Genomic DNA, 18,977 nt, shown 5'->3' with positions numbered 1-18,977 from the left:
CCCTTAATTTCTAGCTCTGATATCCTTTCATTATACCCAAAAAGCAAACCTCAGTCCTGAATGAGTATGTCTACCCTCTTTATTCCTATACCTAGATTGCCTGGTAGCAGGCAACTCAAAAAGAACCCTTGAGTCCTAATCGGTTTGCTCAATGGATAGAGCATCGGCCTGTGGACTCAAGGGTCCCAGGTTCGATTCCGGTCAAGGGCATGTACCTTGGTTGCAGGCACATCCCCAGTAGGGAGTGTGCAGGAGGCAGCTGATGGATGTTTCTCTCTCATCGATGTTTCAAATTCTCTATCCCTCTCCCTCTCTGTGAAAAATCAATAAAATATATATTTAATAAAAAAAAAAAAGAGCCCTTGATGCTATCTGGCAATGCATCTGTGAACCCCTAGCCAGTCCTGTCATTTCAATATAATTCATACCTTGACTATTCTCCTGCCACATACCCCTTCAAACCCCTAGACCTCACATTTCATTAGAAGAGCTATCTATTCCAGGCCTATTTGTTGAATGAGTCCATTACTACCTCTAGCAACACAGGCACTCAACAAGCAAATAATAAACACCTGACAGAAAAATTCTGAATGAACTAATCTTCTGCAAACCAAATCACCACTTGTCAGATCTTACAAATTTAAAACAAAAAACCTAGTTTGGGAAAACTAGATACATTGCTTTTGCCATCTCAAGCGCGTCAATGTAGTGCTAAAAACTAATAGCTAGAGGGAAAGATGGAAAAGAAAATTAGGTTTATAAAGGATCACAGCAACTACATAATTAAGACATGGATATCCCACCACCAGGTCTCAAATTAGCTAATACAGATAACAGGTCTGAGAGACTAAGGTTTTCCCTACCAGTAAAAGCTATGGTAAGTATATAAAAAGAAGCTAAAAACAACGTCAAAGAAATGTACACTGAAGTTAAAATTCCCTTAAACAGTCAATGTTCACCAGTTATTTGAAAACTGTAGTTGAATTAGATTCCATTTTATAAAAGGCAAGGGGATTTAAGTAAGAATAAGAGTAATAACATAATTTATTGCCTTCTAATAGTTGCATTATACAGAGACCTTTCATAAAATATTTTGAAGTACATAGTCTGATGCAAAGAAAGCCCCAAGAGGAAAAAAGGAATTCTGAATTTTAAAAAATATCTGAAACATACCATCTGTCTCTTCCTTCTTCCTCCTTTAGATTCCAGAGGTTTCTCTGGTGTGTTCATAGGCCAAACTCTCCCAGACTGATCTGTTCTGACAAGAATCACTTCTTGCTGGTCTTCATTCTATGGGAAGATTTAGAGATAACTTTCAAAATTATTGCAAAGAGTCTTGAATGCTTATATTTAATAACAATAAGGATATAAAAGTATAAAAATAATTCTAATTTTCACATAATATTATGGATTATCTTAAGTCTCCTGGACTTTCATTACTCCTTATAACATAAAATAACCATAATCTTCACTGGGAAAAAGTGGGAAAAAATATCCAAAGTTTATTTTATTGTTTTTTAAAGCAATCATAGAAGTGAACTTCAAATAAAGTTTTCATCTAGACAATATTAAAAGATGACAGTTTTAAACATTACTTTCCTGATTCTGCCTTACCTCTCTGACCCATTCATTCATTTTTTAAAAGTACCTACTTTATGTAGTAACTAAAAGAAATATAGACCCCGCCTACAAGCTTATAGCATTTTGAAAGAATTATTCTCTACATGAATTATCAATATAAAGAAAGTCAATTTCACTTTCTGTTCCATTTCAAGCTACCATTCAATGAGGATGATTCCAGTGTTCCTTGGCTTCTAGCCCTCTAGCCTGAAACTAATTATCACTTATACTGTCAAAATAAAACAAGTTAAACACAAATATAAATATGCCATTCTTTGTTGAAAACCCTGCAAAGACCTCGTATCATCGAGGAAATCAAGACCACTCAAAGTGTGGTCCACTGACCAGTGCCAATCTGAGAACTACAGCCAGAATGAATTAAACACAAAAATGAGTGTTTAAAACTTTTACAACAATCTTAAAGAGTAATATTATGTTGGTTTAATACAAATAAATTGTGGACATATATTTTATATCTTTATTTAATTTTTCTACAATTTTATTGTTTTACAAAACTGTTAGTCCACGACGGACTTGAAAATTTAAAAATCACAAAACATCTGATCCTGCACCACAGTTCTGACAAACACTGTACTAGATAATGGAATAAACGCCAAGCACCTTAATATAGTATATAGGCCTTCAAATTCAAATACTAAAACCCTTTTCAAATTCACTTTTTCTTTAGCTCTTCATACTTTTTGTTTATTGTACTTTTTACTTCTTAAATAAGTTTAGGCATACTTATATTGCTAGAACATAAGTCTTTTAAGTAATTAATTATCAGTTTACAATGATATGTCTCTCCAACTCTTCTAGGCCAACGACCAAGCAATATACTACCTGGTTATCTGCAGCACCTGGCACAGTTGGGCGTCAACAAATGCTTGAGAATTGGAATTATCTGCTTCAGATAGACTGCTTATGCTCCCACAGGTAAACCACTGTCCCTTCAACTTTCCTCGTCTTCCACTTTTCTACTTTCTGCTCCTTAGGCATGCTAATACAATGGACACAAAATTCTCCCACTTTAGGTACCCAAGACATTAAGAGGACTAGAAACAATAGGCAAGTCCTATATTTGCTACTACGTCAATACACAATATGGGGGGTTATTTAGGAATCTGTGTCAGGATCAACAATCAGGTCAAAAAAAGCAAACCAAACAAAGAAAATATTAATGCCAATTAAGAACAAAAGTTTTTTTAGATAAAGGCAATCATAATATAATTTGGCTTAGCAGTGTCTATTATAGAATCAAGAAACAAATTTGCTTAGAAATAAAGACGTAAAAGCCAGAAATAAACAGCTAACAACTAAAAGTGGCTGCCTCTAGGATCGGATAAAGTCTGGAAAGAGCTCTAGCCACTGCTATTCTGATACAGGCCTGTTAGCACTATTTGCATTAACACATTGATTAAAAAGAAAAAGAAAAGGAAAAGCCTATATTACTTTGATTCAAAACTGGTATCAAAAATTCTGAATGTTTATTTGAAAGCCTTTTCTAGTTTCTAGCACTTTGGAAGTTAAGAGTCTTCCACTAGATCAGATTTTCCCTCCAGTTGGTATTCTGCAAATTTGTCATCATTGAAAGCCATATGGCATTTGTTTCCATTTTTCATCTTTTAAAATTTCAAGAAATAAGCAGTAAATATTGTTCTTAGTATTTTCATAATTTTTTAACAGTCTCTACTGAATATCTAGTTATGTCCACAGAGAAGGGTGTTCACTATGTACAAACATGGCCAGCCAGGGCAGTGAGCTGACTGAACACCAAGGTACATGAAATATATATCCTGATTCAAGGCTATTTTTTTTATTTACACCAAGATATCTGCTCAAAGGTGGCACCTTAATCACATAAAGGCATCAGAAGGACTCATAGCAGCTTTAGTTATATCTCCTCTTTTCAATTCTTAATACTGTTCATTTTTTGTTTTCTATTTCCACTCCTCGCTTCCCCCTCTCCATCTGCTGTTCAGTCTTAGAGGCTTAGCTATTTTATTAGGATTTTAAAAGAACAACAAAAAACCTCTTCATTGTGGCTGTTTGTTTTTTCTATCACTTCCACCTATTTTTGGTTTTCTATCTCAGTAATTTCAGCTTTCATCTATCCATCATATCTCATATCTACTGTTTGAAATATTTTCTCTTTTCTCTTCTGTGTTATTGGCTAACACCACAGGTAGCACAGTGTGCTCGTGAGCACTCTAGAGGCAGAATGCCCATGTTCCAATCCTGCTTCATTCTATAACCTTGCAAGTTATTCAATCCCTCAATTTCCTCATCTGTAAAATAAACAAAATAATAAGGTGTTTTCAGGATCAAATAAACTAATACCAGGCAAGTATTTAGAACAATGCCTAGGTATAAAAGTAAGTGATAAATATTAGCTCTAATTTTTAGCTACCTTTCATTTAATTAATTCTTTCTTTCTTTGACTGGGTCCTGCCAAGGATTTATCCCATCACATCCCTAAAATTTGTAGAATATTCACTTCATATCCATTATTATTGCTTTACTTTTGCTTGCTTTTATTTCATAATATCTTATTCCTTTTATGATTATGTTCTCATAACTGAAGCTACTAAACATAATTAATTTGAAAACTATTTTAAGATTGTGCTACCATTTTTAAATTTACTGGCAATGAGTGTTTATATCCCAATTATTTTTTTACTATCTTTCTAAGGGAAAACTAATGTTTTCTGATATGCTGGTATGCAAGCTTATCTCGTGGGAGTTTTCCCTTCCTTCCTGTCTCTGTCTACTCTTACCTCTTACTACCTGGTAATTTTGACACTATCTCTACTCAGCCTATCAGGATTCCCAGTTCTTACAATATTTCACACTGATATTGGGGATATTTCACATGGCTGCAAGGTTATGTCCACTTACTCTATACTTTCCATCTTAAACAATTTCCTATGAGCTACCGACTTAAGTATTCAAAGCGTTTCCCAGACTCATTTACAGGAACCCTGAAACCTGGTTCAGGTATAGAGATGCCATGTGAGGGGATCTTTTAAGCTCTGTCACATCAGATGAGCTCAATTCTCAGCCACGCTGCCTAGCTCTGAAGTTGGATCCCTGCAAGCTCCAGATCCCTATTGTTTTATGTTTCTGTTCAGTTTCCTATTCACAGAGAAGTGTATCTTTATTTTTGAGCCAGGTTATATCTCTTCCAAATTGTTCATTTTATATTTTGGCTGTGATTGCTGTTTTCATAGAGTGGAGGCCTCAAAGCATTAATGTACCTACCCTACTCATAAACTCAGAAATGCTGCTCAATAATTTTTCAAATCCTTTAGGTTATAGAGACCACCATGCAAACTGATAATATATTTCATAACCACATCTTATAAGTTGCTCAATAATTTTTCAAATCCTTTAGGTTATAGAGACCACCATGCAAACTGATAATATATTTCATAACCACATCTTTTAAGTTGCTCAAGTCATCTTGTTAATCCTGAAATTCTTCTACAGCATGCTCTAGAATTAAAATAAAGGCACACATTCATTTTAGCCTCAGTTTTATTTCTTGTCAAATTGGCATATACTAACCTGCCTAACCTCTCTCTCAAAAAGTTGCTGACAGGATATGAAACATGTACAAGCTTGAAAAAATTAAATATTCATGTAAAGATCATTATTAAAAATTATAAATAATATTTAAGGCTAGACTATAGTTATTTCATAATTTTAAAAGTGGATTATTCAGGGCCACTAAAGATTTTAATTTTGTGAAACAGATATTTTCTAGAGCCAGTAGATTATCTGGCTCTAGCATAATATGAAAAATCAATTCAGTTCTTCAGTCTTCTTCTTCTTACATCAATGCTTCTTTGTAATCTTTACATAGAAGCTACCTATGAGAATATAAATTTAAATTATATTTCTAACCAGGTTCTTTTCTGCATTTGCCAGGATGGGGGTGGGCAGAGGCAAGGAGAAGGTTTAAAAATTTTTTAAATGTTGATTAACATTTTAGAATTTTCTTACATTAAAATAATAGAATTCACCCTAGCCGGTTTGGCTCAATGGATAGAGTGTCAACCTCCAGACTAAAGGGTCCCAGGTTCAATTCCCGTTAAGGGCACATGCCCAGGTTGCGGGCTCGATCCCCAGTGGGGGGCCTGCAGGAGGCAGCCAACCAATGATTCTCTCTCATTATTGATGTTTCTATCTCCTCCCTTTTCCTTCCTCTCTGAAATTAAAATATATTTTAAAAAATAGAATTCATTCAGATGTGAAAAAAATTAGTTATTTTGACAGATACAAAATATATAAATTTAAGAACAGCAAATGTTATAGACTTCATACAATAGCAGTGAAATCTAAAAACTGCCTTATATTTTTCCTAATCAATAACAAACCAAGATAATTTTTCCTGATTAAAGTTAATATTGATATCATTGTATAAAGTTCTAAAACATACTTCATTTAATTTTAACAACCCTGTAACACAGGTATTATTAAGCACATTTTACTAATGAGGATACTAAGGATCACAAACAAAAAGTGACAAAGCTCCAGGCCCAATTCTAGATCTTTGGCTTCAAAACTGCATGCAATTTCTATCCCTATACTCTTTCCATTATATGCTCCTTCTATTACTCCATGTCTCTAATAAAATGAATTAGTAAGAAATTACCAAACACTGTCACTTTTTGAAAGGAAAAAGTAAGTTGACAATGCTTCTTTCACTGGTGAACTGATTTTTAATTATGGAAAATATCTTTCACACACACACACACAAAAAATTAGCCCACCTTTTAACTGAGAATGCTTGAGGATCTTATTAAGGACCCAACAAAAAAATCCAAATTTTAACTGATAATTTAATATATTTTGGAGATTATCTGGCTTTAATAATGAAGCTGTGAGCAATCTAAAAAGGTATGTCCATAACTGTTATAAATAGCAAATAAAAAACACCAGACTTTTCATTTTTTAATATTCATTTCATTCTATTTAGTCAATGAATCCGTAACATTCAGAATTATTTTTATATTATATAATCCAAAGGCATACATGTGTCTAAAAAGATGAATAAGATATGGCTTTATCTCATACTCCCCCGTCCATCAAAACCATCATAAATCTGTCAGCTCTCCTTTCAAAATATGTACAGAAAACATTTACGCATATGCAAAAATCTTATCACTTCTAGCAGTCTTCTCAGCTACTATCTTGGTCAAAGACAGTATAATTTCTTATGTGTATTATTGCAAAAGCGAACTAGACTCTAATTCCTGCCCTTATTCTCCTTCAATTTATTTTTAACAAAGAAGCCAGGTTGGTCCTGTCAAAATATATTATTTGCTCAAAACCCTTAATAGCTTTCATTTCAACTAGAATAAAAGGCCATTTACTTACTCTGACTTTCAAGTTTAACATGAACTGGCCTCCAATAGTCTCTCTGATTTAGATCTCCTACTTCATTCTCATTCATTCAACTCCAACAACACTGGTCTCCCTGTTCTCCCTACACATCGGACACGTTACCATCTTTGGACCTTTAAAAATTCCTGATGCCCAAAATGCTCTGCACTCAGACACAGAGATTCTCTGCTTCACTTACTTCTCTGCATGGATGTCACTTTTCAAATGAACTTTGTCTGTATACCCCAAGCTACCAGCACACCAGGTACTCAAGATCCCCCACTTTTCCCTGGGATGTATAACTTTCTATATGCTAATTTATTATTTTTATTGTTTATTGTCTCTCTCCCTACCCACATGAAACTCCATGCAGGCAGGTGTTTTTATCTGTTTTGTTCACTAATAGATGGACAAATGAATCATGGAACAAAATAATTTGTTTTACATAAAATGGACACCAAACGCATGTCTCCCATTCTCTAGGGGAAGAATTTAAAAACCAGTCTGACTTGCACAAAATCAAACAGTCAGTAAATGACAGAGTCCACCATAAAACCAGGTCTCCTTGGCCTAGCCTTTTGTCCATCAGGCACACTAGTGGAATGTAAGGCAATTCATATGAAAATAAATTTTAAAAACAAGCAAACAAGCATACACATTCGCGCGCGCGCACACACACATACACACACACGAAACACAGACACAGTTAGATACATTTTATATTAAAATATTACCACTGCTGAGTAGTATTATACAAGGTAATCATATACCTACAAACCTAACTTTTAATACTTACCTCTATCCCAGATTTCTTTGATGATACAGTTTCTTTGAATTTATTTGCTTTTTCAAGTTGGGCTTTAAGCTGCTCAGCTAATTCCTTCAAACAGAAAAACAAGAAAAATATGTGTGAATACATAGTTAAATCCCTCATTGTGTCATATTTCAAATGTATACAATAGAAAGAAAAGCAGCATAGTAAACAGCCATGTAGCCACCAACAAAAACACAGTTACCAAACCATAGCCCAGTACATTACTTCTAAACAAATCAATCTCCATGACAAACTTCTCAAATACCTGCAGCGTTTATTTATACATTGAAAATAGATAATTACAAGAATATATATTTTAGGGAAGATCAGAAGATAAAGGAAATACATAACTTTAAGAATGACATTTTTATAGTTTCTTAGATATTATCAACTTCAATCCTCAAACTCTCACCTATTTGTACGAAGGGAGACATCACAAGACTTAAAATATTACCTTCTTTATTGTTGATAAGTAATTTAGATAAAAACTCTGAATATATTTCATTTTTACTCTAGAAAGTATATAGAAATGTATATAAAACTAGAGGCCCAGTGCACAAATTCATGCATGGGTGGGGTCCCTCAGCCTGGCCAGCGATCAAGGCCTATAGGGGGGCTGGCCAGCCAGGGAGAGGGGCCCCGGGAGGTTGGCCAGTCGGCCCCCTGGATCAGGGCCTATCGGGGGTACCGGCGGCCAGGAGGGGGAGGAACCATGAGAGGTTGCCGGCCAGGGGGAGGGGCCGTGGGAGGTTAGCCGGCCGGCCCCCCCTGATCCGGGCCGATGGGGGAGCCGGCTGGCCGGGGGAAGGGGCCGCAGGAGGGTGGCCCGCAGAGGAGAGGGGTTGCAGGAGGTTGGGCTGGGGGGGGGGGGGGGGGGGCAGATGGCCAGGGGGAGGCACCACAGGAGGTTGGCTGTGGGAGAGCACTGACCACCAGGGGGCAGCTCCTGCGCTGAACGTTTGCCCTCTGGTGGTCACTGCACATCATAGCAACTGGTCGACTAGTCATTCTGGTCATTCGGTCATAACAGTCGCTTAGGCTTTTATATATGTAGATAGCTGACAAAACAATAAATCACAAAGAAATAAACAAATTTATATGACAAGCAAAAAATAGCACTCTGTTGCAGTGGTTCCATAAACACAGGAATAATTCCTTTAACATGTTAACCTCCTAACTTGGTGACCTCTCCTTCATTATTTTAACTGATTCTTTGTGCTTTCAGAACTCAAACTTTATTTTTTTGCTATTGTTATTGTTGGTTTGTCTCTTTCCAATTTCTGGTAAAGTTCTGAGTTGAAGTTCAGTGTTACCAAAGACCAGATTCAAAGTGGGAGAGCAGCATACATAAGATATGCCTTTTATCAGACACACAACTGAATAAAAATATGTGTCTTGTTTGGCCACCTTTAGTTCTACTATAGAGTGCTGAACTGAGAGTATACCGAGGACATATTTTAGGGAAGACAAGAATATGAAGGAAATACATAAACACAGAGACATTTATATTTGTGTTTGAGATGAGTACATACATATGACCATGAATCTATTCTGTCAAGACATAAAAGGCTACCCGACTTTGCTAATCTGCCATGTGCAATATAACATGTATTAGTATAACAGCAATGTGGCAATATAATAGATAGGTAGGTAGGTAGATAGATAGATAGATAGATAGATAGATAGATAGATGCAGCTCTTATCAAATCATCCCTATTTCTACTCCATTTTGAGGTAAATGAGTCTTAAATCACAACATTATTATAGGAGTTAAATAAGCTAACCTATACAGAGTAACTAAAACACTATTAGGCACAAACACATTGCCTTAAAATTTGAATAAATTAATTAACCATCCTCTTGAAGTGTTCATATTTTAGGTTCCTATGTAAAAAACTATAAGAAAGTAATACATGTCCTTAACAATGCATGACTAAAAAAGAGGGAACAGTCAGTGATATCTTTATCTCCCTGATATCTGAGCTCAGTAAGTTAGAAATGCAAGGATAAAGTACATAGCAAAGTAGAAAAGAAATTAAAAAGCATTAGTTCCCTAAGATCTTAAATTTCAGAAATCTGACAGAGAAAAGTAGGTAATTTATTGAGAAGTAGACAAACAGTACTGTTTTTAGAAGTGTTCAATTTCTTTAAAGAATCAATAAGCAGCAGTTATCCTCAAAATGTGCTATGTCCACATTGCTAAGGAAAATTCCAAACTTACTCATCAGAAGTTAAATATTTAATTACTATTCTCCAAAAGAACAACATATGAAAATTACTCATCAGGAGTTAAATATTTAATTACTGTTCTCCAAAAGAACATATAAGTCTTACCATATTTCCCATCATCTCTGCCTTGATAATCTTGGCTCCCAACTTGTTCTTCTCATCAACACTCAGGATGTGGATGGACTCATCCTCGGGGCGACTTCTGTTTGAACAGGGCAGATTAAGAGCATGTGACATATAGGTACACTGCAAATAACAGCATCAAGACTCAAATGTTACTTTAATTGACCTCACCAAAGTTTCAACAAATAGATCATGATGTACAGATATATATATCAATGTCACACCATAAATTAGTAGTTGAAGGCAGTGGTCGCCAACAGGTGGTCTGCGGGCCACTGGTAGTCCGTGAGGTCTGAAAGGTTGGTGACCACTGGTTTAAGGAAACCTTTGGAGCAGTGGTCGCCAACCGGTGGTCTGTGGACTACTGGTGGTCAGTGAGGCCCGAAAGTTGGCGACCGCTGGCTTAAGGTTCTGTGTTACATTGCCATGATAGCCTATGGCAGTTATAAAAATAACAAAGTCCCATTAACAATGAGGTAAAATAATATAGAAGTCAACTATTCTTCATTATTATTCCCATACTCATTCTAAAATAAGGAAACAAATAAAAATTAATAAAAACACTAGAATCAGGCCATAATTTCATCTGAAGAAACTTTATACTCAATGTGGTATTATTTATAACCCAAGGAAATGACATATTTAACTGCATTGAAAAAATAAAAACAATGATAATGTGCTCTTTTGCAAAGTCAACCCAGAATTAGTCACACAACTTAAACTAATTTACAAATAATATTATGTATGAAATTATACTAAGGAAGCTTCACAGAAGAAAGAGAAATTTCAAGCCAATGTCAGATTCCTGACACATACAGTTGCCCGGGCTTACTACCTTAAGAAAGATTTGAACTACAATGCAGGAAGGGGCAGCCCAGGAAGAGTCTAACTCCTCAGTAAAGAAGACATAGCTACGAGTCCAAGAACTCCCACACAGCTAAAGAAGAGAGAGCTGCAGGGAGTTCCCCTGAAGTATTCAGCAAGAAACTACCCACAGCCAAGAAAAGAAACATCCAGAAGGGTTAGAGGAACAATGCCTGGTCACTAGCCCCATGGTTGGCAAACTGCGGCTCGCGAGCCACATGCGGTTCTTTGGCCCCTTGAGTGTGGCTCTTCCTAAGCCTTAGGAGTACCCTAATTAAGTTAATAACAATGTACCTACCTATATAGTTTAAAAAATTTGGCTCTCAAAAGAAATTTCAATCGTTGTACTGTTGATATTTGGCTCTGATGACTAATGAGTTTGCCAACCAGTGCTCTAGCCAGACTAAGAAAAACTCACAATTCAGAAAGCACAAGATAGAGTATTAAGAGAAGGGTTTTGCTTCATTAGTGGAAAAAAGCCCTAGAATATGCTGCACTGGGCTCACCTCACAAATGTTAAAGCAAGAATCAAAGGATCAAACTGTTTCCAATTAACTTCACCATGTCACCAAACAAAGCTCAACAATATTTATAGAAATGCAAATATAATCAGCACTCAACAAAATAAAATTCATAATATCCAGTATCCAATCAAAATTACCAAGTATACAAAGACAGAAAATTAGACTCATCATTAGTAGAAAAAGCTATCAATCAAAATCAACCAAGAACTGACACAGATGTAAGAAACAGCAAACAAGGGCACTAAAGTTATTATAACTATTCCATATGTTCAAAATGTTAGAAACAACTAAGATGTAAAATAGATTAAACTGAATTTCTATGAATAAATATTACAATGTCTGAGATTTTTAAAAAATACACTGGATAAGATTAACGGAACATTAGACTAAAAAAGAAAAAATCAGTAAACCTGCCCACCTGCCCTGACCGGTTTAGCTCAGTGGATAGAGCGTCGGCCTGTGGACTGAAGGGTCCCAGGTTCGATTCCGGTCAAGGGCATGTACCTTGGTTGCGGGCACATCCCCAGTAGGGGGTGTGAAGGAGGCAGCTGATCGATGTTTCTCTCTCATCGATGTTTCAAACTCTCTATCCCTCTCCCTTCCTCTCTAAAAAAAATCAATAAAAATATATTTTTAAAAAAGGTACGTATTACAACAGATTTCTCATCAGGAACAATGTAAGCAAGACAGCAACAACGTCTTTAAAGTACTTTAAACTGCCAACCTAGAATTCTATGTCAAGTGAAAATATCTTTCAAAAACAAAAGTGAAATAAAGACTTTTTCAGAAATAACAAGCTGAAAGAATGTTAAAGAGAAGCCTCAGGCAGAAGAAAAATTATACCAGACTAAAATATGGATCAACCCAAAGGAAGAGCGACAGAAATCATGACTATAAGAGTAGATATTTTGCCGAAACCGGTTTGGCTCAGTGGCTAGAGCGTCAGCCTGCGGACTGAGAGGTCCCGGGTTCGATTCCGGTCAAGGGCATGTGCCTGGGTTGCGGGCACATCCCCAGTGGGAGATGTGCAGGAGGCAGCTGGTCGATGTTTCTCTCTCATCGATGTTTCTAACTCTCTATCTCTCTCCCTTCCTCTCTGTGAAAAATCAATAAAATATATTAAAAAAAAAAAAGAGTAGATATTTAATACTTTTCTTCTTCTTACTTAAATCTCCTTAAGGTAACTATTTAAACAAAAGTAATTATATATGAGGGGGTTATGAAATAAAATGTATGACAACAGTAACAGAAAGGACAGGAGAAGAGAAATTTAAACAAACTATTGTAAAGTTCCTATACCATACAAGAGTGGTCTAACATCACTAGAGGGTAGGTAAGTTAAAGGTATATTCTATTCAAAGCTAAGGTGCATGGGAGGCAGCGGATCAATGATCCTCTCATTGTTGATGTTTCTATCTCTCTCTCTCCCTCTCTTTTCCTCTCTGAAATAAATAAAAATATTGTTTTTAAAGACAGACAAAACTAAGAGTGCATGACAAATGATACCATGTATATAAGACTTCAGAAAATGCAAACAAGTCTTTAAAAAAATAAAGAAGATGAATGGTTGGCTAAGGGGGTTGGGAGGTATGGGGTGGGAGGAATTATGAAAAGGTACCAAGAAACCTTTTAGAATGATGATTTCACTAGAATATACTATTTCAAAACTTACCAAATTGTACACTTTATAGTATATATGTCAATTATACCTCAGTAAAATTATTTTTAAAACCCTCAAAGGTCTGTGATAATAAATTTAAAAAGCAGAAAAATAACTGTCATAAATCTCAAATATAAAGAGCATATCTATGGATTACTAGTTTCCCCAAATTACTAGATTTCATCATACTGTATGAAATTAACCTGAAATTCCAACATACACTCTGAACAAGTAATAGAAAAGACCTCCAAGTTAAAACTTGACCTAACAACCATATATAAAAATTATTCCCTTGGGATAAAAAATAAAGTATTTTAATAGACAACACTTGAGGTTGTGTGTTTTTTTAAAGGCATTAATCTCTGCAGAAATCCTGTATGAGCCATTTCTACTCATAATGGTGAAAGGAAAGGCAATACTCTGGTGCTTAGACTAAGAAATCTAAAATACTTCACGCAAAGCACCATTAGAAAATAACATATTTTTGTTCCCCTCAAGTTCAGTCTACATTTCAAAAAGCAATTAAGACACACAGCAGGGGCACTACATTGTGTAAGCAGAAGAACTTTATCACTTTTTATATGCTTCTGTTGACTGAGGTACTGTTTGTATTATTAGTTGTACCTTTTGTATGGAAAAAAGTTTTCAATCACTTTTTTAAATTAAATTCTGAGGTACAAGTCATTTCTATTGTATTGTGAATTTAATTTATTTGCATTTCAAGCAATCCAATCATATTTCAATAAAAATTTTGACTTACTTATAAACACTTTTCTCAATTTGCATTCTTTCCCATTCAATTAATTTTCCAAAATTCTCTGCTTTGAAAATTTATTGTTGTCCTTTATGAAATTTGAAATGTTTGCATGTATTATAAAACAAATTAAATAACAGTCATTCCCTTTCTAAAGAGTATCAGTGCAATTATTCCCCCATGAAGTCAGCTTGCTCTAGCATCTGCTGTAACTGCCTAGCTTCGTAAGTGAAAAACTTCCTGGATGTTTTTCCTTCTTTTTCCTGCCTTTATTCACTGCAAAGTGTTTAAGTACCTGACCAGGTATTTTGTTTTGTTTTCTTCCTACAAAGTTATGTTCTAGTTCACTAATTTTCATCTCAACACCATCCAACTGAAAAAATTAAAAAACAAAGGAAAAATAAAATGAGTAAGGGGGTGGTTTCCCCAATATTTCTCTAACCCTTTCTGTTAATCCAGTATATGCTCACGTAATCTAGACACAGTACATATAGGATTTCTTAATGAGTTCAGTTATTTCGAAAATAAGCCATCCTCCAAGCAAGTGTAAGTTTGATAGGATCAGAAGAATGAAGGCCAAAAGGCATCCATCTGTCCATCTCCTTTTGAAGACAAAGATTTTAGGATGTTAATAAACTGTATCAAATGTGAACAGATTCATGCCTACTAATAGATATGGGTCAAAATAAAAGTCTAAATATCTAAAAACAGATTACTAAATTCTAAGAGTTCCTAATGCAAGCTTTTCATGAAGCACTAAAAGCTTTTTCTTTACAGCACTAATTGTTATCTTGCACCATCACCCCTTCAAGAAATGAGAAATCCCTCTTAGTATTATGAGAAAAGAAGTTCTGCAGTCAGATTCACATGGATTCTGCCATTTACTCGCTTTATGATTAAGCATGTGTCTTAACCTCTCAGAGGCTATCGATTGAGAAAATGATTAATATTTACCTTCACGTTATTGAATTAAATGCAATAATGTATAAATTACTGCAATTGCAGTAATATAATTACAGAAATATAATAGCAGAAAAAAATTGTAAATTTATCTAATTTAAGTTCCAAGGGACATCTCAGATACAAAAATAACCTCCCCTTCAGACCAGATACTTCTTTCAAATTTGAATGAATAAAAGAAACAAACAGTCCAAACACAGCACTTAAACTGGTGCTCAAGAATGGTTAGTCCCTTTGCCAATGAAAGCCAAACACTGAGTCAAAGAGGAATCCTCCCATCAGTTCTTTGTGCATCATGCTTCAAATCCAATGTGAAGTCTCTTCAAGAACAGTTTAACAAAGACTGTCTAGAGCTGGTGCACAGATAAGTAACCAAGTCCTTTCAAGAGGCCACAGAATGAAAAGCTTCATCACTGAGTCAAACTCCTCCTCTCCTCCACATTCACTCCTCTGGCTCATGACTGCTTGTCTCTCAGCCATAGCCTCCTCACCAGTATATCAGCCTTAAATCTGTTCCATTTCCCAAACTAACCTTCACACCACCTTGGAATCTTTCTAAAATCCAAATCTGATCTATTTTAAATCCTTGAGATACTTCTTCCCTATCACTATAGGATACTGCCCAATTCATAAACATGCTTCTGGAGCCATTTACAGGATAAAAAGGCAATATTTGCAATATCTGCTTACCATTTCCTCTCATTCAATAGAGAGGCCAATATGTGCTAAGCATTCTAACAGGATTTAAAGATGCAAAACCTAGGAAGAGATATACCCTCCCCTCAGGTAGCTACTGCATCCACCTTCCAAAATACTATTTGCAAATCCTGAACTATACCACTCCATCTCTGTCCATGTTTTCCCCACCCCCAGCTCCATGTTGGTTGCCCTTTCCCACTTACTGCCTAAGGAGTTTTCCTTCAAGAGCTCGCTACCTTTCCCTACACAACTTTCCGGGACTCCATTCCTCCTAATCTTATCTCAGAAGAGTCAATCACTCCTTGCATGTAAATACTATAACAGTTAACTACCTGTACTTATAAGTATCTTCGCATTTATGTGCCTCTTAGCAAATGGAAACTGGAGTAGTCTACCCCCTTGAGAACCTGGAGTAAAGCCTGGACAATTATACACGCACACAACCTTAGACATTCTCTATCCCTGCCATGTTTATAAAGTCAACACAACTAGATTCCTCCTTTCGTTCCTGGGAGCAAAGCTCTGACTTGAACCAGCGCCCATCTGACTGGCCTCCCATCAGTCCAGATTCTGCCAGCTTACTCCCACTAAAGCAACACTGTGCTTTAAATCCACAGCTTCAGATGGAGCCATTAACAAAAATGATTTACCACTCATGACCCTGAACACAATGCTTAAACCCACTACTGCCACCACTGAATTCTTTTATTGCCTAAAACCTCTTCCTTTCATGTCACATTCATTGGGTGGTATTTTTAAACATATTTTGATGATTATTCGAGTATATTTAAGTCACTATCCTTGGATATTCATTTTCTATTTATGGTTATCTCCTACAAGCCTACCTCTATGCTAAATCAAGTTTTCCTAGGTCTAAGTACACTCTACCTGGGTTTCCTATTCTACTAACCCAGACCTATATGTAAGCATAATAATATGTACAAGAATAATAAAACCAGTAAATACTACCTATTTCCCTAATCATTACAGATACAACCACTATTTTACCCATATTTCGCTCTGAAAACTCTAACATTCGTATTAAAACCTCTCAAGTATCAAAGTGGATTATTTTTTCTCTGTAAAACCACCACCATACAGTCATGCTTCCCTGTGCAGGATCTTTCATATTCCTTTGTCACTTTTTATTTGGGCTAAAGCAATATATTTTCCTTTAGTCTCCCAGACCTCCAGTAGGCATGCGATATTTAGAATTATAATTATTCATAACAATGGAATAATTTCCTTTGAAAGTAATATGGAAACAGTAACAAAATACACCAAAGTATTTCCTGTAGCATATCCATTTAAAAAGATTATTAATTCATTCAGTTTTTTAGGTTGCAAAAAAGCAACAAATTTTAAGCAAATATAGCTATTGAATTCTTCCAGCTTTTTTTGTTAAATAAAACTATGAAATGAAATGCAATCCATAAAACGAAACTACTGAATTGTTAAATGCACATATCTTTTCCATCAAATTTAAGAAACAGGAGATCACAACTCACACCTAATTAATAACTGATGTTCTAAAAATACAGTTCAGTCAGTTGAATCCTCTGGACCTTAATGTTAATTTATTGGTTTAAAAACAAATGACAAAATACCCTGAAAATGAAGACTTTGTGTCCTGTAGATGTTCTTTTCTCAGAGAGTCATCCCTCAAGCTTTCATCGTGTGATTTCTCTCTTCCATCTTCTGAGATATGTCGATAGTCAACACTGTGACTGGTTTCCAATGGATTTCGATTTGAATGTTTCCTCTCTCCTTCTCTCTCATCAGAGCGACTCCGTGATGATAAATTTTCTTCGCTGTTCTCTGTCGGTTTTCGAAAACCACAACGCACAGAACCCTGAGTGGCCAGTGCTGAGGGTGAACTAGATTCAACATTCCTGCCCATGTGATGAAATGACAGTTCATCATCTGAGGGCCTTATAAATTTAGGTCTCAAATTTCCAAGAGAAGAAAACTCTTGACTTTGCCTTGAATTGGAGTCTCTTCTATATGTTTCTGAAGACCCAGATCTATTATTTTTTTCATCTCCATAAAACTTATCTTTATTTTTTGTAATATCTGTTGAACTATGCCTATCCCTTAAACTTTTATTATATTTTGTCAAGTCTGATTTTCTACTTCTTGACTACTTAGTGCTCTATCTGAATACGTTGGCTTCCTCCCAGCGTTCTTGTCTACAGTCTTCTTTTGTGGATGCAGTTTTTTCAGCTTCTTCTAATTTCGACTGAAATATTTCCATTGACTAAAAAGGAGAAAAAGTAAACAAGATATATAAAATTTTAAAAGGTTCAATGATTTGTACCCCATATTCTACTGGGCCATGATGCGCTGTTATTTAGCACAATGAAAGAAAAATCCAACAGAGGTAAAATACACACACACACACACACACACACACACACACGATCATCCTAGTTGATGTGGGCTAAATTGTATCCTCCCCCCCACCAAAGTCACAGGTTGAAGTTCTAACCAAGAGTACCTCTGAATCTGACCGCACTGGAAAACAGCCTTTAAAAAGATGACTAAGTAAAAATGAGGTCATTAGGTTAAGCCCTAACCCAATCTGACTGATGTCCTTATAAGAAGAAATGTGGACACACAGAGATACCCAGATGCACACAAAGAGAAAATACTATGTGAGATACAGCTGGAAGGCAGTCATTTACATGCCAAGAAGAGAGGCCTCAGAAGAAACCAAACCTGCTGACATCTACATCTTGGACTTCCATGCTCCTAAACCAAGGATAAGGAAACTTTTTCTGCCAAGGACCATTTGGATATTTATAAGGTCATTTGTGGGCCATACAAAATTATCAGCTTAAAAATTAACCTGCTATACTTGGTCAAACATTTAATTAACTCACCCCTAATGCCTTGGCAGGGCCAGACCAAATGATTTCATGGGCCTTATACGACCCGAGGACCGGACATTCCCCAACCCTGTCCTAGACTGTGAGAAAATAAACTTGTTATTTAAGTCATCCAGTCTGTAGAACTTTGTTATGGCAGCCTAAGCAAACTAATACACTACCCAAAATAAATACTTTTAAAATATAATTAATCAATGAAAAATTACCAAATCAAAAAGAAATCTTGGAACTGAAAAGGAGTCAGTAAAATACATAATACAGGAAATAGTTAAGAAATAATTTTTTAAAAATTCCTAACTGTTACTGAGATTCAAGAGGTTGCTACACTGCTAAAACATACAAACTCTATGTGAAAAGCAGAGTTCAAGAACAAGAAAGACTTGAAAATAAAAACTGTGTCTATAAACATGCAGATACAGTGCATGGAGAAATAGAAAGCATGGAATCCAAATTA

At 35.7% G+C, this 18,977-nt stretch overlaps 1 protein-coding gene across 1 annotated transcript in view; it reads right to left on the bottom strand.

The window, feature by feature from the left end:
- Positions 1 to 18,977, bottom strand: part of CWF19L2 (CWF19 like 2, cell cycle control (S. pombe)) — an 82,495-nt gene that overhangs the window by 35,020 nt on the left and 28,498 nt on the right. Inside the window, 6 exon segments of the mRNA XM_014464410.2 lie at positions 1,174 to 1,290; positions 7,805 to 7,888; positions 10,157 to 10,253; positions 17,243 to 17,768; positions 17,771 to 17,810; positions 17,812 to 17,892. Of these exon segments, the coding sequence (XP_014319896.1) occupies positions 1,174 to 1,290; positions 7,805 to 7,888; positions 10,157 to 10,253; positions 17,243 to 17,768; positions 17,771 to 17,810; positions 17,812 to 17,892 (945 nt within the window).

This window comes from Myotis lucifugus, unplaced genomic scaffold (assembly GCF_000147115.1).
Source record: "Myotis lucifugus unplaced genomic scaffold, Myoluc2.0 scaffold_248, whole genome shotgun sequence".
Classification (NCBI taxonomy): domain Eukaryota; kingdom Metazoa; phylum Chordata; class Mammalia; order Chiroptera; family Vespertilionidae; genus Myotis; species Myotis lucifugus.
This window is presented reverse-complemented; position numbering and strand designations above follow the sequence as displayed.